The sequence below is a fragment of the Oncorhynchus masou genome, chromosome 3 (genome assembly GCF_036934945.1).
Source record: "Oncorhynchus masou masou isolate Uvic2021 chromosome 3, UVic_Omas_1.1, whole genome shotgun sequence".
NCBI lineage: Eukaryota > Metazoa > Chordata > Actinopteri > Salmoniformes > Salmonidae > Oncorhynchus > Oncorhynchus masou.
In genome coordinates, this window is record NC_088214.1 from 47,174,437 (window position 1) to 47,196,770 (window position 22,334).

The 22,334-nt window shown below is 42.8% G+C and overlaps 1 protein-coding gene across 1 annotated transcript in view; it reads left to right on the forward strand.

Moving 5' to 3' along the window:
• myo10 (myosin X) overlaps positions 1 to 22,334 on the forward strand; it is a 263,426-nt gene that overhangs the window by 91,009 nt on the left and 150,083 nt on the right. Inside the window, exon 3 of the mRNA XM_064942709.1 lies at positions 9,698 to 9,856. Within this exon, the coding sequence (XP_064798781.1) occupies positions 9,698 to 9,856 (159 nt within the window). The remainder of the gene's footprint in view (positions 1 to 9,697; positions 9,857 to 22,334) is intronic.

A 22,334-nucleotide genomic window follows, 5' to 3' on the forward strand; every position in this document is an offset into this window, starting at 1 on the left:
GTCTCCTTCCTGAGCGGTATGACGGCTGCGTGGTCCCATGGTGTTTATACTTGCGTACTATTGTTTGTACAGATGAACGTGGTACCTTCAGGCATTTAGAAATTGCTGGATGAACCAGACTTGTGGAGGTCTACACATTTTTGTCTGAGGTACTGGCTGATTTCTTTTGATTTTCTCATGATTTCAAGCAAAGCTGCACTGAGTTTGAAGGTAGGCCTTGAAATACATCCACATGTACACCTCCAATGATGTCAATTAGCCTATCAGAAGCTTCTAAAGCCATTCTGGAATTTTCCAAGCTGTTTAAAAGGCACAGTCAACTCAGTGTATGTAATCTTCTGACCCACTGGAATTGTGATACGGTGAATTTTCAGTGAAATAATCGGTCTGTAAACAATTGATGGAAAAATTACCAAGTAGATGTGCTAACCGACTTGCCAAAACTATATGTAACTAAATGTCACTCACTCACTAAACCGCCTCACCCACTTGAAGAAAAGGGTTGATCACTACGTGTCATAGGTGGCAGCACCTCTTAAACCCCACAGAAGAAGCCGAAAAGCCTCACAGGAAGTTCTTTATTACCATCCTCCATTGAGTTTTGAAATCTGTCTTTGATACTTGATTACTAATATCCAGTAGCTTTTGGTAAATAAAATTCACAGGCTTTTGGAACTAAAGAGCAGTTTAATTGTTTTCATTTATCACTGCCGAAAGTTTGGAAATACCGAGAAATAATACACTAGTGACACATGGTGCACCAATTCGCTAACCTGAATTTTGAATCATGCATACAGTGGATCATTTGTGGGAGACAACAGACCTCATTAGCTATCTAGCTCGTTGTTTTTTTATTTTTAAAACCAATGTGTTTGAAAATGTTTCTCGTTTCTAGTTCTCATCTGTTCATGCACCAAATTGGAATGCAAAGTTTGTTTGCTCAAGTAAGTAATATTACTGCGTTCCTTCATTTGTGAGTAGTTTTATTGTGTAAAGTTAACATCAATGAGGACAATAATGCAAGCTAGCGTAGCCTAGATAGGTAGTTAACATTACTTTGCTAGATTGCTAACTTTAGCTAGCTAGCTTAACAGAAACATGAACTTGACCGTTGCTAGCTAGCCAAATTATGATTGTGTCCTTGCTAGCCACATTACTTACCTAGCTTGCTAACATTTGATGGTTTGCTAATTATCAAAATTGACTAACAGTATATGTAACTATATTCACAGGAGAAAAAGCCCCTTTAGTCATGTAGCTAGCTAATCTGCTGTGTCTTTCCATTAGGGCAATGGCCAGCCCCAGCATCGTATTCACCACAGCACCATGTGGATGCGATAGTCATGGAGGTATGTATCGTTACATTCACTTAGCCCGGATGAGACTCTGCCTCTCTGTTATTTATTGTACAATATTTCATTCATTTCAATGGAACATAATTTTTTTCAAACCGGGCCAGGAGTGAGACACTCCATCGGTGCCTCAAATGAAAAGCCCAATGAATACTCTCCTTTGTGTAATAATTTAACTCCCACCGCTTGTGGGACATTTATTTTGAAGGCACGTATAAATAACAACTGCACGAGGACAGACAGTGACTGACAGGCTGACACACACATCACAGTAACAAATAGTAGCAGCTCGCTGGACATTTTCTCAAAAATGTGTTTTTCAAAGAAAAGGAAAGTAGACAATGAATGTAGGGTGTTCCAGCAAGAGTGGACATTGAAATATTTATTTATTGAGGTATCAGGGAAAGCTGTGTGCTTAGTGTGCAAAGAGTGCATCACTGTCTTGAAAGACTACAACTCCTCCCGACACTTCCAGGCGACACATGCAGAGAAACATAGGAATATGCCTTCTGAGCAGAGGGCAAGTGCATCGAAATAGTTGCTTTCTCAGTTTCTCAGTTCACAAAACTGCATTCAGCAAACGTCGGAATTGCGAGAGCTGGCTATGTACTGTCCCAAAAAATTGCTATACAAAGCAAGCCATTCGCTGAGGGTTAAATCATTAAAGAATGTTTCATTGACTCTGCAGCAATACTTTGCCCCAACAAGAAAGAACTGTTTGAAAATGTTTCCCTGTCAAGACGAACAGTGACATGGCATGTTGAGGACATCGCAGAGAATATGGAACAACAGTTGAAAGACAAGGGGAAGGATTTCACCTATTTCTTCTTGGCCCTGGATGAGAGCAGTGATGCAAGTGACACGGCACAGTTGTTGATATTCTTACGAGGCATAACCCCAGACTTTGAAATTACAGAGGGGCTTGCTTCAGTGCAGTCAATGAAGGGCACAACCTCAAGGATTTATTGGAGGAGGTTAAAAGTGTACGGCAAAGCTGGGTCAAGGCTTTAAAAAGTGATCCAGTGTGACCACTGATCCAGTGTGACCAAACTTGACAGGAAGTACATTGGCCTTTTGAAAAGGATACAAGATCAAATAGCTGAGCTGAACCCAGATCAGAAAATGATTTTCCTGCATTGCATTATTCATCAGGAGATGCTTTGTATATGTGTTCTGAAAATGAGCCATGTTGCGGAAGCAGTCACTAAAGTGGTAAACTACATCAGAGCAAAATCGTTAAACCACAAGCAGTTTACCTCATTGTTGGAGGAGACGGAGTCGGGTCATGCAGATCTCCCTTACCACACAAACCTGAGATGGCTGAGTTTGGGGAAGGTGTTTCAAAGGGTGTGGGACCTGAAGTCGGAGATTGCTGCGTTTTGGCAAATGGAAGGAAAATATGTGGATTTCCCTCAACTGCAAGTTAAAGAATGGTTGACTGATTTTGCCTTCACTGCGTACATCATGGCCCTCATGAATGAACTGAATTCATATATATTGAAGTATATGAAGTATAGTATGAAGTATATTCCCTATCAGATGACCAGCATGAGAACTATACATCGCTGCTCCGTTCTTTGAACGGTGAGTTTTCTCATCGTTTTGAGGATTTCAAAGTGTTGGAAAATGACATGCTGTTGGTTTCCTCTCCTTTCACCTTCAATGTGGATAACGCTCCCACTGACCTGCGACTTGAGCTTATCGATCTTCAGTCTGATGCAGTAATTTAAAACAATGTCACTGAGCAGGTTCTATGCATCTCTCAATTAACAAAACTTTCCAAAGATTACGAATCATGTTCAGAAGATCTTTGGGTCAACCAATGTATGTGAACAGACATTTTCAGTGATGAAATATAACAAGTCAAAGCACAGATCATCTCTTACAGACTCTCACTTCACAGCAATCATGCATATAGCAAAGTCAGAAACTATACCTGACTTCAATGCCTATCAGAGACTTCAACCCTCACACTGATTGAGTAGTTTAAATGTAATGTTAAGCTCTCTCTCTTGTTTTTGTGACTTAAGAGTTCTGTCTGTGGTGCTGAATGCAGTGTACTTTTCCCTCCGTGTAGTTCATTGCATGTTTAATAATGAAAATACCTACCAAAAGGAGAACATGGATGTGGTTTATTTCTGTGCATGTTAAAAAAGTTAAATAAGTAGCATATCTGGATGTGATTTACAGTAGATATCTGTCACACAGTCACACACATGATGTATAATCCTGTAATATGATTGTGGCCCGCGATGGCAAAAACATATTCTAACGTGGCCCTCCTTGGAGAATAATTGCCCAGGCCTGCTTTAGACTGTCACAATAAATGTATATGAAATATAGAGGGATGGAAATATGTTAACATAGTGTGTCATTTCTAATACTTCTCTTGCATTTTGTAGCTTAGGTTCTAGCTGTAACGGGTGCCAAGGACCTGAAGTCAACAGTGTGGTGGATGCTACCTTGCATTCTGTCAAACCATCTCGCCATCGCCATCGCCATAACCTGGATTGGGGCAGAGGATAAGGCCTGTGTCAGGGACTTGTTTCTGAAGACCATTCTATTTTTAAGTGTGTTCCATTTGTTTTCTGTACTTTTTAACTTTAAAAAAGTTGCTAGGACACTTCAGAAGAGTCATCAAGAAGGTAACCCAGTAGGATGGATAGGATGTAAAAAGGTACTAAATATGGGTCAACACTTTTTGTGGTGGAGTTTTTTTAAATATCTCCTGGATATAGGACAGACACTTCAAAACCTTATTCCTTATTGTTTATTGTGTTATTCAATGTGTTTCTATGGGCTATAGCAGTAAAGAACAAATGTAATATTTTACCAAATCATTTTTGTATATATTTTTTATACTGACAGGGGTTCTAAATTTGTACATCAAATAGCTAAATGATCCATGGTATGACCATCTTAAAACAATTCCACATGTTAGCTTAGTAGATATCGCAAACACAGGGCTTAGACTTACACACAGTTTTTTAATGCAGCAGCAAACGTTGTTACTGATTCTCCCTCTTCCTGGTTTCTTCTGTGGAACCTAAACCTTTTTTTAACTGGTGGTTTTGGTGAATGGTATCCTTTCAGTATTTCCACAATATCCTCATATAGTGCCTTCGGGAAGTATACAGTCCCCTTGACTTTTTCAACATTTTTCTACATTACAACCTTATTCTAAAATGGATTAAATACGTTGTTTCAGCAATCTACACACAATACCTCATAATGACAAAGTGAAAACAGGTTTTTAGAAAATTTGTGCAAATGCATTCAAAATAAAAAAAGTATTCACACCCTTTGCTAAGAGACTTGAAATTGAGCTCAGGTGCATCCTGTTTCCATTGATCATCTTTGAGACGTTTCTACAACTTGATCCACCTGTGGTAAATTAAATTGATTGGACATGATTTGGAAAGGCACACACCTGTCTATACAAGGTCCCACAGTTGACGGTGCATGTCAGCGCAAAAACCAAGCCACAAGTGCGAAGGAATTGTCCATAGAGCTCCGAGACAGGGTTGTGTTGAGGCACAGATCTGGGGAAGGGTACCAAAACATTTCTGCAGCATTGAAGGTCTCCAAGAACACAGTGGCCTCCATCATTCTTAACTGAAAGAGGTTTGGAACCACCAAGACTCGGGGGAGAAAGGCCTTGGTCTGGGAGGTGACCAAGAACCCGATGGTCACTCTGACAGAGCTCAAGAGTTCCTCTGTGGAGATGGAAGAACCTTCCTTCCAGAAGGACAACCATCTCTGCAGCAGTCCTTTAATCGGGCCTTTATGGTAGAGTGTCCAGATGGAAGCCACTCTTAACTAAAAGGCACATGACAGCGCATTTGGATTTTGCCAAAAAGGTATCTAAAGACTCTCAAACCTGACACCACACCTACGTTGAAGCATGGTGGTGGTAGCATCATGCTGTGGGGATGTTTTTCAGCAGCAAGGACTGGGAGACTAGTCAGGATCGAGGCAATGATGAACGGAGCAAAGTACAGAGAGATCCTTGATGAAAACCTGCTCCGGAGCGGTCAGGACCTCGGACCGGGTCACCTTCCATCAGGACAACGACCCTAAGCACACAGCCAAGACAATGCAGGAGTGGCTTCGGGACAAGTCTCTGAATGTCCTTGAGTGGCCCAGCCAGATCCCGGACTTGAACCCGATCAAACATCTCTGGAGAGACCTGAAAATAGCTGTGCAGCAATGCTCCCCGTCCAACCTGACAGAGCCTGAGAGAATCTGCAGAGAAGTATGTGAGAAACTCCCCAATTGTTTTATTTTGCCTTTATTTAAGTAGGCAAGTCAGTTAAGAACAAATGCTTATTTTCAATGATGGCCTAGGAGCAGTTACCGGTGTGCCTAGCTTGTAGCATCATACCCAAGAAGACTCAATGTTGTAATCACTGCCAAAGGTGCTTCAACAAAGTACTGATTAAAGGGTCTTAATACTTATGTAAATGTGATATTTCAGTTTATTGTTAATAAATTAAACATTTCTAAACAGTTTGTGCTTTGTCATTATGGGGTATGTGTGTGTGTGTGTGTAGATTGATGAGGGAAAAAAACAATTTAATTCATTTTAGAATAATGATAATCGAGCAGGAACCTTCAGGTACAACTGAAGAGCACAAACCTAAACATGGAGGCTATGATTTTAGATCAATATGTTGTTTATTTATGAGATTATCAGTAGGACTGTAATCGGGGGGCATACAATCGATGACCGCACAAGTAATACAAGTTTAAGTTTAGGTTATTTACAATGTTAATCTCATTCTGCAGAGCAACCCGATGTGCAGAGAGAGAGAGAGAGGTTCAGAGCCCAGTACAGGGAAAATAGAAAGGGACAGTGAAAGCACTGAACATCCATTTGATTATTTTGCCCGTCCTCAGTCCAAGGATTTTGACTTATTCACCAGAAAAGCACCTTCACACCACCTCCTACATGCTTCACGCAGCCTAATTCACACAGTCTCCTCTGAACAGGTGATGTTGAGATGTGTCTGTTACCTGAACTCTGTGAATAATTTATTTGAGCTGCAATCTGAGGTGCAGTTAATTGCCCATTTCTGAGGCTGGTAACTAATGAATTTATCCTCTGCAGCAGAGGTAACTCTGGGTCTTCCTTTCCTGTGGCAGTCCTCATGAGAGCCAGTTTCATCATAGCGCTTAATGGATTTTACGACTGCACTGGAGGAAACTTTCAAAGTCCTTGAAATGTTCTGGATTGACTGACCTTCATGTCTTAAAGGAATTTCTCTTTTCTTATTTGAGCTGTTCTTGCCATAATATGGACTTGATCTTTTAGCAAATACGGCTATCTTCTGTATACCTACCCTGTCACAGCACAACTGATTGGCTCAAACGCATTAAGAAGGAAAGAAATTCCACGATTTAACTTTTAAGAGACACCTGTTAATTGAAATTCATTCCAGGTGACTACCTCATGAAGCTTGTTGAGAGAATGCCAAGAGTGTACAAAGCTGTGTTCAAGGCCAAGGGTGGCTACTTTGAAGAATCTCAAATGTAAAATATATTTTAATTTGTTTAACACTTTTTTCAGTTACATCCATATGTGTTAATTCATAATTTTGATGTCTTCACTATTATTCTACAACATAGAAAAAAACTATTGAATGAGAAGGTGACTGGTACTTCTGTGTAGCAGCTCCATATAATAGTACCCGCAAAACACCATTCTCAACGTCAACAGTGTAGAGGCGACTCCGGGATCCTTTTGTGTTCTTTTGCCCATCTTAATATTACATTTTTATTGGGCAGTCTGTAATATGGCTTTTTCTTTGTCACTCTGCCTAGAAGGCCAGCATCCCAGAATCACCTCTTCACTGTTGACGTTGAGAATGGTGTTTTACGGGTACTATTTAATGACGCTAATATACTTGTCATCTTGCTCAGTTGTGCACCAGAGCCAGTTTGCACTGTTCTGTGATGGGAGTAGTGCACAGCGAGATCTTCAGTTTCTTTGCAATTTCTCGCATGGAATAGCCTTCATTTCTCAGAACAAGAATAGACTGATGAGATTCAGAAGAATGTCCTTTATTTCTGGCCATTTTGAGCCTGTAATTGAACCAACAAATGCTGATGCTCCAGATACTCAACTAGTCTAAAGAGGCCAGTTTTATTGCTTCTTTAAACCAGGATAACATTTTTCAGCTGTGTAACATAATTGCAAAAGGGTTTTCTAATGATCAATTAGCCTTTTAAAATTATACACTTGGATTAGCTAACACAACATACCATTGGAACACAGGAGTGGTGGTTGCTGGTAATGGTTCTCTGTACGCATATGTAGATATTCCATAAAAAAAACTGTTGTTTCCAGCTACAATAGTGATTTACAACATTAACAATGTCTACACTGTATTTCTGATCAATTTTATGTTATTTTAATGGACAAAAAATGTGCTTTTCTTTAAAAAATAAGGACATTTCTAAGTGACCCCAAACTTTTGAATGGTAGTGTATAGATTATTCTTGTTTTATTTGGAATGTACATTTTTCTTGATTGTGAAAATGTTTGTACTCAGGTCACCATTGTAAATGAGACCCTGGTCTCGATTGGGCTGACCTGAATTAATAAAATGTTTAATAAAGAAGAAAAAAAAATACACGGATAAAATTGTTTTTCCTGAGTGTACTTTTAATAGAGCTGAGATTTACTTTGAAGTGCAAAATGTAGCAATACAGGTGAAATCAGTATTTTACCCAAACATGGTGGTGTAAAAGAAAGATTTTATGCTGTAAACCAAGAGGTTATGAGTTCAAATCCTGGGTGAGGACATGTTGAATTATAACTACTGTTTAAATGCACATGCACAATGTAATCATGTGGGTCAAATTTGTAAGTTGAAAATGCTTTATATTGATAGAACTGGTGTGTGTGTGTATGTATGTGTCCGTTTCCCTAACCTTGTCAACAGACAAAAGAGCTGTGAATGGATCAGGGCTTTGATGGGCTTAGCAACAGTAACAAGGGGTGATGTGTAATGAGGCACATATTTTGGGGGGAGAATGTTTCTTTAGGGCTACCAGGCAACGTCCTAAAAACGTCTTTATGGACATCCCCGGAACAAGTCAGGAACTAGACAAAAACCTCCAGGGGACCATGACAGAATATTTAATGTTTTAAACGTCTTTGGTCCCCGGAATGTACTTACAACGTTCCAATAAAACATTGGAGCATTAATATCTTATATTCCCAGAATATGGCAATAATTTGCAATGTATGTTTGGTGTGATGTTGATTGTATATTCTCCTAATGCATGTAAAACCAAGTATATGCTATTTTCCAAATCACGTGAACATATATCTGATGATTTATGCATACGTAACATTGGATGGTGCCCTCATTGATTGTGTCCCCACTTATACATTTCTAGGCATCTGGATTGATAATAGGCTTTCCTTCAAAAATCATGTTGATGAGTTAGTTAATTAAGAAGTGAATAATTAAAATGGGCTTTTATGGGAATAGAGGTCATGCCTTTCCTTAAATAGCAGAAAACAAATTATTCAGTCAACATTTATTCCGGTCTTAGACAATGGTGATAGTGTCAATATGAATGCAGATGCCACTGTATTGACACCACTGGATGCTGTTATCGTAGTGCATTGTGCTTTATTGCGGGTGATAGTTTCAGCACACATCACTGCACTCTGTATCAGAAAGTAGGCTGTCCCTCTTTGAAATCTCGTAGATCGATGCATTGCACACTAGTTGTTTATAAAGCCCTGTTGCATAACCTACCTCCATACCTAGCTTCTCTGTTAACCTATGGAAATACAAGCTGTCAGACGCGGTCTAAGGGATGGCTAACTCTGGAGATCCCTTCCATCTCGATAGAGTTAGGTTAGCCTTTAGCTATTTTCTACCTTGCTTGTGGAATGGTGTACAGAGTTTGCTGAAATTGGATGAATTAGTGCCTCTGAGGCAGGTCAGATGGCTGTGTGAGGACCCTTTTAGGGAAGAATGTGTTTGTTTCTTATGATTCTATGCTTGATCTTTTTGTGTGTGGTTTTGCCTGCTTATATATTTTGTATGTTAACTATGTATTTTTACTATGTTTTGTAACTTTCCCCAGGTCATTGCTGTAAATGTGAATGTATTCTCAGTCAACTCACCTGGTAAAACAAGGAATACATCAATAAAGACCAAATGAAATACTTTCACCCATTACCTCTATGGTCCATTTGGTGACTTCAATAGAACCATATGACATGAAGTCAATTATGAACAAATATTCCAGTGTTGTAAAGGAGAATGTTTAGTGAACTGTCCACTCACAACCTACAACCTACCCTCTGTGTTTTGACCCAGGTGTACACCTACAAGCAGAATGCCCTCACCAGACAGAAAGTGCAGCCCATGCACCCCAGCAGCTCAGGGGGAGTGGAGGATATGGCCAGCCTGAAAGACCTTCATGACGGGGCGATCATGCACAACCTGTACCTTCGCTACCAGCAGAGGAACATTTATGTGAGTTATTCATATTAGAATGATGCTCAGGCACTCCTCACTTTGTGCAAATCAAAGTACCTCATTATCTTGATCACAGAGACAGTTAAAGCCACAAAAGCATGCATTAACAACGCTGCTATCCGAGTGTGTGAAATCTATGTGAGTGTTTACGAAGCCTTGTAAAGTAAAGATTAACACACTTTGCCATGCTGTCTCCCCTTATGGTGAGAGTAAGAATTCAATAGAATGAAAGCCCCATTGTTTAGTTCATCGAAGATACATATACATATATAGTCATGATGAAAACCAATGAGGAACTTCAATGTCATTTTTGTTATGAGATTTGAAAATAGCCATGTCCAGATGTAGAGATATACAGTACCTCTTCTTGTTTCACATGATCAGTTGAGAAGCAGACAGTGCTGAGAAATGATCCGAAGCCTGTCTTCGTTTCAGTCCCCCACTCCTATACAAACACACAAACACTGGTGATGAATGAAGAGCTCAGTTTATGAAGAAAACCGGGAAGAAAAGTCACACATACAGTACACACTTTACTAGGACTAGAGTTGTTATTCATGCATCCATTAGGCCACACATTACTGTCAAGTCTTGGTACAGTGAATCTCTCCAGTACTGTGACATCAAACACTTTATTCATTTTGAACGGGCACTCTTTCAGACTGTGAAAGAGTGCCTGTTCATGGATGGGGACCTTTGCCACACACTCACATCATTCACTTCAATACACCACCCACTTAACCTTGTACACAAACAAAAAGATATCCAGGACACAAAACTACAGATGAGAATGCTGGCATCCATTTTGTTAGCCGTTATCTAGTCATTATCTATTCCCAGTATGTCTGTCAAGATAAATCACCATCCTGCAGATTTACTATTATACTCCCATTGTTAGGGGGGTTAAATGTTAGGGGGGTTAAATGTTAGGGGGGTTAAATGTAATAAAAATTGAACTAAAGCTCAAATCATACAACAGACTCTCAGAAGCACAAGTCTGTAGGCCTTACCATTGCTGGGATATAACAATTTGTGTGTCCGAATTCTGGATCAAAAGGTCACAGAAGATCATGCACATGGCCTGGTTTCCCAATAGCATCTTAAGACTAATAACCTTTGTAGGTCCATCATTAAATCTCTGACCTGGTTCCCAAAATCATTATTGCGGAAGTTGCACTTGAAAATTCTTGTTATTTACCGACTGCTTCAGACCACTTGTAGAACAGCGAAGTACGTCGTTAGATGAGTTTTTGCCCTTCACTTTACATTCAGAAGATCTCCGCTAAACAAGTCAGGATGTGTATCCAGCTCTCTGTGACCGCCGATAACTTCACAACCAAGTTGATTACAAACACAAAGTTGCCAATGTCATTGCAATTGTTACACAAGTGAAGGATAGGCCTAAAACTATTCTTAAAATAAAGACAGAGACAACTGCATTAAAATATAAATACAGTAAAGGCTATAGATCTATATAATGTATTTCAATCATATTGAAATCCATTTCATGTTCAGTCGATTGAATTCTATTTCGCTAATAATAGGCTACTATAATTTATATAAATATTTTTCTTGATGTGCAAATCTGTGATTTAGTGTATTATTGTTATTGGGTATGCCGCATTATTTGAAGCCATATGTGGTAATATCTTTCTAGGAGCTGATAAGTTGTCAGTATTGTAGATTTTTTTAAATGAAAAATAATTTCTCTCTCTTTACTGAAATTGGAGCTAATATCTTTAAGCCTTTGTCTGGAGTAAAATGTATCCATAACTGTTATAGGGGTCTACCGTCTCCCCATGGCTAACCTTTGTGCACTTGAGGGATGCTTCGAGGAGTGCTTTGTTGTCTTCTTTTACTAAATCAGATGTTATTATCATGGGTGACCTAAATTCTGATTGGGAAATGGAGTTTTCAGACAATCTAAGAGACAATCTAAGACTTGTAATGATCTAAACCTAAACCAGCTGGTGACAAAGCCTACACGGCCCAACCATTAAGATCTTTCAAAGTTAACTCTGATTGATCTTATTTTAACAAATAGTCCAGATAAATACGTTACTAGTGGGGTTTCCCCACTGGATATTAGTGACTATTACCCAGTTGTCTGTGTCAGAGATGGATAAGGGCACAAGGCGAGACCCAGATGCAGACACGGGAGGCAGATGGTTTGAGTCTCTGATATTAATTATTATCCAAGGGGTAGGCAAGAGAATGGTCGTGGACAGGCAAAAGATCAAAACCAGGTCAGAGTCCAGGAGGTTCAGAGTTGCAGGCAGGCTCGAGGTCAGGGCAGGCAGAAATGGTCAGGCAGGCGGGATTAGAGTCCAGACAGGCAAGGGTCACAACTGGGAGGACTAGCAAAACAGAGAGAAGGCAAAAGCAGGAGAACGGAGAAAAACACGCTTGTTGACTTGACAAAGAAGACGAACTGGCAATAGACAAGCAGGGAACACAGGAATAATTACCCAGGGACTAATTAGGAAAACAGGTGACACCTGGAGGTGGGTGGAGACAATCACAAAGACAGGTGAAACAGATCAGGGCGTGACAAGATGTGAAAATGCATTACTAACCTTGTTTCATCACCTTGTTTCATCAAGAGGAACTTTAAAAACTTTAGTGAACAGGCTTTTTTACACAATCTTTATTTTAGTGACCTTGATTGTATTACAGCTATCCCTGAACCTGATTTAGCTTTGAGCATTTTTAACCACATTACGGGTTAAAGGGAGATCGAATGCCTGGTACACTCTGGAATGATCAGAAGTCATTTTGTGATATCCAATTGGTAGTTAGCCTTGTCCCATCGCTGCAACTCCCGGACGGACTCAGGAAATGGAGAGGTCGAGAGCCGTGCGTCCCCCGAAACACGACCCTGCCAAGCCACACTGCTCACTTAACCTGGAAGTCAGCCGCACCAATGTCTCGGAGGAAACACTTTACAACTGGCGACCGAGGTCAGCGTGCATGTGCCCGGCCCGCCACAAGGAGTCACTAGAGCACGATGGGACAAGAACATCCCAGCCGGCCAAACCCTTCTCTAACCCAGACGACGCTGGGCCAATTGTGCGCCGCCTCATGGGTCTCCAAGTCGCGGCCGGATGCGACACAGCCTGGGATCAAACCCGGGTCTGTAGTGATGCCTATTGCACTGTGATGCAGTGCCTTAGACCGCTGCTCCACTCGGGAGACCATATTGGCAAGCTTTTAAGCAACTGAGGAATTATTGTGTAAGACATAAGAAAAGCTACATCTGATTATTATGTAACCACATTTTCGGATTGTAATAGGAACCCTGCTAGATTCTGGGAAACTCTCAAATCCCTGAAGGGCTCTACTTCCTCCTCACTTCCACAACAAATTAATTCAGACATTGGCCTCATAACGGAACAAAATGCATCATTCTACATTTAATCAACATTCTATTTCAGCTGACATCTCTTTGAAATAACTTCTAAGCCAATTCACAATAATATTGGGCTGGATGCTGATAGGGGTAACTTGCTGAATGATTAAAGCAATGTATAGTCGAATATATTTATTTTAGGCTACTTACAAAAAAAGAAGACCTGAATGGTTGCTAGCAATAGACAACAAGAAATCCACAGGGGCCGACCAATTGGATCCTAGTCTGCTAAAGTGTGCATAGTGCCACATTTTGTATCTAACATTGTTATCAGGAAATATTTCATAAGTATAGAAATCAGCTCTTGTGCTGCCGCTCCATAAGGGAGGGGGTAGTAGGGATCTTAATCATTATCGCCCCAATTCAAGGCTCCCTTGTCTAGCTAAGATTCTCAAATCCTTGGTAAATGTACAACTTTGCTCTTTTTGATCTGAGAAATGTATTTTGAATTTAAACCAATCAGGGTTTAGGCCTGGCCATAGCACTATTACAGCAACCACTTTAGTTGTTAATGATCTTGTCAATGCTTTAGACACTAAAATGAAATGTGACTAGTTTCAGGAAACTAGGCGTATGTCACACATCACTACTTCACAGGAGCGCTATTTGAACGTAAACTTATTTTTGTAATCAAAATGCGCTTTGGGGCAGAAATGCCTTCTGGAACATGTGAACTTTCATGTGCCTTAATAGCAAACTTGTATGCCATCTGTAAATAGGAATACAATTAGTTAAAATCTCAGAGCCATTTGGATTGCTAGTTATAGCCTAATGATAGCTAGCTAACATTGAACCTGGTTGGTTAGCTACCTGCAGATTCGTGCAGGGTAGTAACGTTATGAGTTGGGATTATGGTTCATTGTTTAGCTAGCTAGCTAGCTAGCTACATGTCTAAACAAAAGATTCCACTTTGCAAGTAACTATTTCATTAGAATATTCATGAAGTCACTGCGACAACTGTCGATAGATGTAGCTGGTAAATTCGCTCTATCTATCTACTCCGATTTCAGAGTACTCTGGTCTGAGTGTGCCAGAGCTCAGAATAGCTGACGAATTTACGAACACTCGTTGAATATGGTCAGTGTCAGTAAACGTTGTCAAAAAAAGCATAATTAAATTGTTACCAGCAGCACGGTTGCAGTCACCAACGCTCTGGATAACATAAACACAGCCTAACCAGCTCTGCTAGTGTGAGTAAAACTGTCACAGTGAGCTGTTCTCTCATTTGTGTTTAGAAGTAGCTAGCCAAGGATAGCCAGTTGTTGTTAGGTCAGAACGTTCGGATCAACCCTAGTCCTCGGCTACAGCGTCCAGTTTGTGCTCTGAATGTTCAGAGAGTGAAAAGACCTGAATTTATGAACGGACAATCTGACACCTGTCTGAGTTTACGAATGCCCAGAGCACACTCTGGCTCTCCAGATTAAATTATTGAACACACCCCATAGTATAAACCAGCCTTTAGTCTTTCAATCTTTGTTTGTTTGGTACATTGTTCCTCAACTGTAGTGTGTGATACTAAATGTTCTAGCTCTGAGTCTCAACTTTTATCAAATGTAAAAAAACACCATTTCAAATTTTGCTATATAAGACCGTTGGTCACAAATGTGCTGCTTTGTTTGTGGACCTGTCAAAAGGTTTTGATACTGTTGTCATGACTCTCCTGTGAGGATGCATTGGATCAGCTCTACAGAGCTCTCTCCTGCAGTGTGGATCGTAAACCATAGGCAGCAGATGATTCTCTTTGGGGCCTAGTTGGGGTGATCGGAATATCTGTGTGCCTTATGAAATGGTTACCGCCCAAGAACGTCAACATCAAACTTTAGACCGGGACACTATATTTCATCCTCTGAATGTTGGTAATGATGAGAGATGGAATGTGGAAGATTAATGTCTATTTTGTGATGTCATTAAAAGTTAAATGAAGACTTTATAACAAAAACATTGTAACTTGAAGGGCTTGTGTAAATCATGTTTACATACTTTACATTGTGTAGAAAATATCCAGGATAAGGAAAATGTTTTTGTGACGATAAGATTTTGATTTTAGTTCTCTAACGAGATCATAGTAAATTGTGATACCCCAGGGAACCCGGAGAGCGTGTCAGCAAGACACAAACTCCCCTTTTTACCCGGGGGTATAAAGCATTAACATATCAGACTAGGATGATCATGAGCTGCAGCTGAGATCTATGATTAGTCACAACCCAGAAACGCAACACAAGGTTGAAGAAGACAAAGTAGCCTCTTAACAATCAATGTTACAGTTAAGTAGCTGTTCTAAGTACTGTTTCTAAGAAAGCAAATATAAGTAGGACCATCCGGTAATTCTCTTAAAATCATTGTTTACACGGCTTTCATCACCACTCTGGAATCATCGACACGGCTGATTAGCTATCCTCAGGAGACCACTCTGGTTGACAGAGGAAGAACAAAGATTCCAAGCACCACTCTCCTTTTGAAGCTTCCAGTCTGTTATTCAAACTCAATCAGCATGACAGAGTGATCTCCAGCCTTGTCCTCGTCAACACTCACGCCTGTGTTATTGAGAGAATCACTGACATGATGTCAGCTGGTCCTTGTCATGTCTTGTTATGTCTGTTCCTGTCCTTTCTCTTCATTCTCTCTCTCTGCTGGTCTTTTTAGGTTACCTTCTCTGTCTCTCATCCCTCAGCTGTTCTACATTTCCCCTAACTAGCTCATTCTCTCTTTCCCCACCTGTTCTCTCTTCCCCCTCTGATTAGGTCTCTATTTCTTTCTCTGTTCCTGCTACTTTCAGTGTCTGATTCTTGTTTGTGTTTTTTGATGCCAGAAGCAAGCTGTCGTCTCGTTTGCTTCCACCTTGTCCTGTCCTGTCGGAGTCTGCATGGCAGGTGCAACCTGCATTATACTACGTTCTTTTGTTCCATTGACTACGTTGGAAGAGGATTTATGCCATTCCTGTTTTTTATTAAAGAACTCTGTTTTCTGTTAAAACCGCGTTTGGGTCTTCACCCAAGTTCATAACAGAAGAATCAGACCAAGAATGGACCCAGCGGCTCCGGACCCTTTTCACTCCGCCGTCGAGATCCAGGGAGCGATGCTAGGCAGACACGAGGAGGAATTGTCTGCTGCTCAACATGCCGTTGAGACCCTGGCCGTCCAAGTCTCCGACCTCACAAGACGGGTTCACCAACTCCACCTCGATCCACCGCCCACTTCCAGGGTTTCCGAGTCTCCGGAGCCCAGGATCAACAACCCGCCGTGTTACTCTGGGGAGCCCACTGAGTGCCGCTCATTCCTCACTCAGTGTGATGTGGTGTTCTCTCTCCAGCCCAACACTTACTCCAGGAGCGCAGCCCGCATCGCCTACGTCATTTCTCTCCTTACCAGACGGGCGCGTGAGTGGGGCACGGCAGTCTGGGAGGCGAGGGCTGAGTGTATTAACCAGTATCAGGACTTTAAGGAGGAGATGATACGGGTTTTTGACCGTTCTGTTTTTGGCGAGGAGGCTTCCAGGGCCCTGTCTTCCCTATGTCAGGGGAATAGATCCATAACGGATTATTCTATTGAGTTTCGCACTCTCGCTGCCTCTAGTGACTGGAACGAGCCGGCTTTGCTCGCTCGTTTTCTGGAGGGTCTCCACGTCGAGGTTAAGGATGAGATCCTCTCCCGGGAGGTTCCTTCCAGTCTGGACTCCTTAATAGCTCTCGCTATTCGCATAGAGCGACGGTTTGATCTTCGTCGCCGAGCTCGTGGAAAGGAGCTCACGTTCTCCGTTGCTCCCCTCTCCACATCACTGCCACCTGCCGCATCACTGCCACCCTCCCCGCCGGCTCGGATGCTGAGCCTATGCAGCTGGGGGGTATTCGCATCTCGGCCAAGGAGAGGGAACGGAGAATCACCAATCGCCTCTGTCTCTACTGCGGCTCCGCTGGTCATTTTGTCACCTCATGTCCAGTAAAAGCCAGAGCTCATCAGTAAGAGGAGGGCTACTGGTGAGCGCAACTACTCAGGCCTCTCCTTCTGGATCACGCACTACCTTTCCGGTCCATCTCCGCTGGCCCGGTTCATCTGCTTCCTGCAGTGCCTTGATAGACTCTGGGGCGGAGGGCTGTTTTATGGACGAGACCTGGGCTCGGGAACATGACATTCCTCTCAGACAGTTAGGGGAGCCCAGGGCCTTGTTCGCTTTAGATGGTAGTTCTCTCCCCAAGATTCAGCGTGAGACGCTGCCTTTAACCCTCACTGTCTCTGGTAATCATAGCGAAACCATTTCTTTTTTAATTTTTCGTTCACCTTTTACACCTGTTGTTTTGGGTCATCCCTGGCTAGTGCGCCATAACCCTTCTATTAATTGGTCTAGTAATACTATCCTATCCTGGAATGTTTCTTGTCATGTAACCTGTTTAATGTCTGCTATCCCTCCTGTTTCCTCTGTCTCTTCTTCACAGGAGGAGCCTGGCGATTTGACAGGGGTGCCGGAGGAGTATCACGATCTGCGCACGGTGTTCAGTCGTTCCAAGGCCACTTCTCTCCCTCCACACCGGTCGTATGACTGTAGTATTGATCTCCTTCCGGGAACTACTCCCCCCGGGGTAGATTATACTCTCTGTCGGCTCCCGAACGTAAGGCTCTCGAGGATTATTTGTCGGTTTCGCTCGACGCCGGTACCATAGTCTCCTCCTCCTCCCCCGCCGGCGCGGGGTTCTTTTTGTTCAGAAGAAGGACGGGTCCCTGCGCCCATGCGTGGATTATCGAGGGCTGAATGACATAACAGTTAAGAATCGTTATCCGCTTCCTCTTATGTCTTCAGCCTTCGAGATCCTGCAGGGAGCCAGGTTTTTCACCAAATTGGACCTTCGTAACGCCTACCATCTCGTGCGCATCAGGGAGGGGGACGAGTGGAAGACGGCGTTTAACACTCCGTTAGGGCACTTTGAATACCGGGTTCTTCCTTTCGGCCTCGTTAACGCTCCAGCTGTCTTTCAGGCACTAGTTAACGACGTCCTGAGAGACATGCTGAACATTTTTGTTTTCGTTTACATGGATGATATCCTGATTTTTTCACCGTCTCTCTCGATTCATGTTCAGCACGTGCGACGCGTCCTCCAGCGCCTTTTGGAGAACTGTCTTTATGTGAAGGCTGAGAAGTGCACTTTTCATGCCGCCTCTGTCCCTTTTCTCGGTTCCGTTATTTCCGCTGAGGGCATTAAGATGGATCCCGCTAAGGTCCAGGCTGTCATTGATTGGCCCGTTCCTAAGTCACGCGTCGAGCTGCAGCGCTTTCTGGGCTTCGCTAATTTCTACCGTCGTTTCATCCGTAATTTCGGTCAGGTGGCAGCTCCTCTCACAGCCCTTACTTCTGTTAAGACGTGCTTTAAGTGGTCCGTTTCCGCCCAGGAGCTTTTGATCTTCTTAAGAATCGTTTTACATCCGCACCTATTCTTGTTACACCTGACATCTCTAGACAGTTTGTTGTTGAGGTTGACGCGTCAGAGGTGGGCGTGGGAGCCATTCTTTCTCAGCGCTCTCTCTCTGACGGCAAGGTCCATCCTTGCGCGTTTTTCTCTCATCGCTTATCGCCGTCAGAACGTAACTATGATGTTGGTAATCGCGAACTGCTCGCCATCCGCTTAGCCCTAGGCGAATGGCGACAGTGGTTGGAGGGGGCGACCGTTCCTTTTGTCGTTTGGACTGACCATAGGAACCTTGAGTACATCCGTTCAGCCAAACGACTTAATGCGCGTCAGGCTCGTTGGGCTCTGTTTTTCGCTCGTTTCGAGTTTGTTATTTCTTATCGTCCGGGCTCAAAAAACACCAAACCTGATGCTTTATCTCGTCTCTTCAGTTCTTCTGAGGTCTCCACCGACCCCGATGGGATTCTCCCTGAGGGGCGTGTTGTCGGGTTGACTGTCTGGGGAATTGAGAGGCAGGTAAAGCAAGCACTCGCTCACACTCCGTCGCCGCGAGCTTGTCCTAGGAACCTTCTGTTCGTTCCCGTTCCTACTCGTCCGGCCGTTCTTCAGTGGGCCCACTCTGCCAAGTTAGCCGGCCACCCCGGCCTTCGGGGTACGCTCGCTTCCATTCGCCAGCGTTTCTGGTGGCCCACTCGGGAACGTGACGCGCGTCGATTTGTCGCCGCTTGTTCGGTCTGCGCGCAGACTAAATCTGGGAACTCTCCTCCTGCCGGCCGTCTCAGACCGCTTCCCATTCCCTCTCGACCGTGGTCTCACATCGCTTTAGATTTTATCACCGGACTGCCTTCATCAGCGGGGAAGACAGTTATTCTTACGGTTGTCGATAGATTCTCTAAGGCGGCTCATTTCATTCCTCTCGATAAGCTCCCTTCTGCTAAGGAGACGGCTCAGATCATTATCGAGAATGTTTTCCGAATTCATGGCCTTCCGTCTGACGTCGTTTCCGACAGAGGCCCGCAGTTCACGTCTCAATTTTGGAGGGAGTTTTGCCGTTTGATTGGGGCTTCCGTCAGTCTCTCGTCCGGCTTTCATCCCCAGTCTAACGGTCAAGCCGAACGGGCCAATCAGACTGTTGGTCGCATTTTACGCAGTCTTTCTTTTCGTAACCCTGCGTCTTGGTCAGAACAGCTCCCCTGGGCAGAGTACGCCCACAACTCGCTTCCCTCGTCTGCTACCGGTCTATCCCCTTTTCAGTGTAGCCTCGGGTACCAGCCTCCGCTGTTCTCATCTCAGCTCGCCGAGTCCTGCGTCCCCTCCGCTCAGGCTTTTGTCCAGCGTTGCGAGCGCACCTGGAAGGGGGTCAGGTCGGCACTTTGCCGTAATAGGGCGCAGACTGTGAGGGCCGCTAATAAGCGTAGGACCAAGAGTCCTAGATATTGTTGCGGTCAGAGAGTATGGCTCTCCACTCAGAACCTTCCCCTTAAGACAGCTTCTCGCAAGTTGGCCCCGCGGTTCATTGGTCCGTTCCGTATTTCCCAGGTCATTAATCCTGTCGCAGTGCGACTTCTTCTCCCGCGCTATCTTCGTCGCGTTCACCCGGTCTTCCATGTCTCCTGTGTTAAGCCCGTTCTTCGCGCCCCGCTCGTCCCTCCCCCCCCATCCTTGTCGAGGGCGCACCCATCTACAGGGTTCGTAAGATTTTGGACATGCGCCCTCGGGGCCGTGGTCATCAGTACCTAGTGGATTGGGAGGGGTACGGTCCTGAGGAGAGGAGTTGGGTTCCCTCTCGGGACGTGCTGGACCGTTCGCTGATCGATGATTTCCTGCGTTGCCGCCAGGTTTCCTCCTCGAGTGCGCCAGGAGGCGCTCGGTGAGTGGGGGGGGGTACTGTCATGTCTTGTTATGTCTGTTCCTGTCCTTTCTCTTCATTCTCTCTCTCTGCTGGTCTTTTTAGGTTACCTTCTCTGTCTCTCATCCCTCAGCTGTTCTACATTTCCCCTAACTAGCTCATTCTCTCTTTCCCCACCTGTTCTCTCTTCCCCCTCTGATTAGGTCTCTATTTCTTTCTCTGTTCCTGCTACTTTCAGTGTCTGATTCTTGTTTGTGTTTTTTGATGCCAGAAGCAAGCTGTCGTCTCGTTTGCTTCCACCTTGTCCTGTCCTGTCGGAGTCTGCATGGCAGGTGCAACCTGCATTATACTACGTTCTTTTGTTCCATTGACTACGTTGGAAGAGGATTTATGCCATTCCTGTTTTTTATTAAAGAACTCTGTTTTCTGTTAAAACCGCGTTTGGGTCTTCACTCAAGTTCATAACAGTCCTTTTGTGGGAGGGCTGATATGCAGTGGAAATGTTTTTTGGGGATTCAGTTCATTTGCATGGCAAAGAGGGACTTTGCAATTATTTGCAATTCGTCTGATCACTCTTCATAACATTCTGGAGTATATGCAAATTGCCATCATACAAACCGCCATCATACAAACTAATATTTGTGTCATTCTCAAAATTTTTGTCCGCGACTGTATATAAAAAATATATGTAAACACATAATTTGGCCAACTTTAAATATTTTACATGTATCCTAAAACATTTATCAAAAAATATGTTGCATGGTCACTTTAATAGATTTTTTCCCAAAGTTAACAGTGGAGAGATGGATTCATATTTTCTCTTAAAAGGTTCCAAGATGACCAGGGTTTGAATTTGAAGTCGAAAAGAATGTCTGTCATTAGCTTTTGAAAATATTTATGTTCTGTCAGAAATTATTCAGACTTTTGAAGAGTTTCATTCCGAAATGCTAAATATGTTTGGAAATGTTGATAAATTAGCTGTTATTGTTTAAATAATGTATGAAAGAGATTGGTGTGTTTCTTCACCATCTATTCATGGCGTGTTCAATGACAGACATATCTGTTTGAAATGTATCACTAATAGTTTTATGTTTTGTTGCAAAATGCTATACAGTGTCTAGTCTTCACACCCCTTGGCACAGTTATCACATTTTGCTGCCTTAAAATTTAAGCTAAAAAGGGATTAAATGTAATTATTTCCCCTACAGATCTACGCAACCACATTTTCGATGTGAAAGAAAAGTATAAACAACGTTCTAAATTCATAAATGTTTAACATAAAATAAAATAAGATGTTTTGATTGCGTAAGTCTTCACACTCCAGAGTTAATACCTGGTGGAAGCATATTTGGGTGCAATTACATATGCCAATCATTTTGAATAAGATTCTACCTACTCTTGGGGCAACATTGTTTTTGTCACAATTGCTCAAGTTCAGTAAATTCGGTTAGGAATCATTGAAGCACAGCAATATTCAAACCTGGTCTCTGATTTTGAAGTGGATTTTATGTCAGGACTGAGACTGTACCTTTCAGGAACACTGTCCTCTTGGAATGCCATTCTGGTGTGTCTTTGTCATTGGTGTTGGGCCAATAAGTGAAAGGTTGCTGGTTTGAATCCCCAAGCCGACTAGGCGAAAAATCTGTCAATGTGCCCTTGAGCAAGGCACTAAACCGTAGTTGCTCTGGATAAGAGCTTCCTCTACAGTAAATTACACACATTTAACTGATGCTGCCACAACAATACTTGAAAATACGGAGGTTTCACAACATTTAATTCACACAACATTACTGTCCTGTATAACAAAGTGAAAAGAAGGAA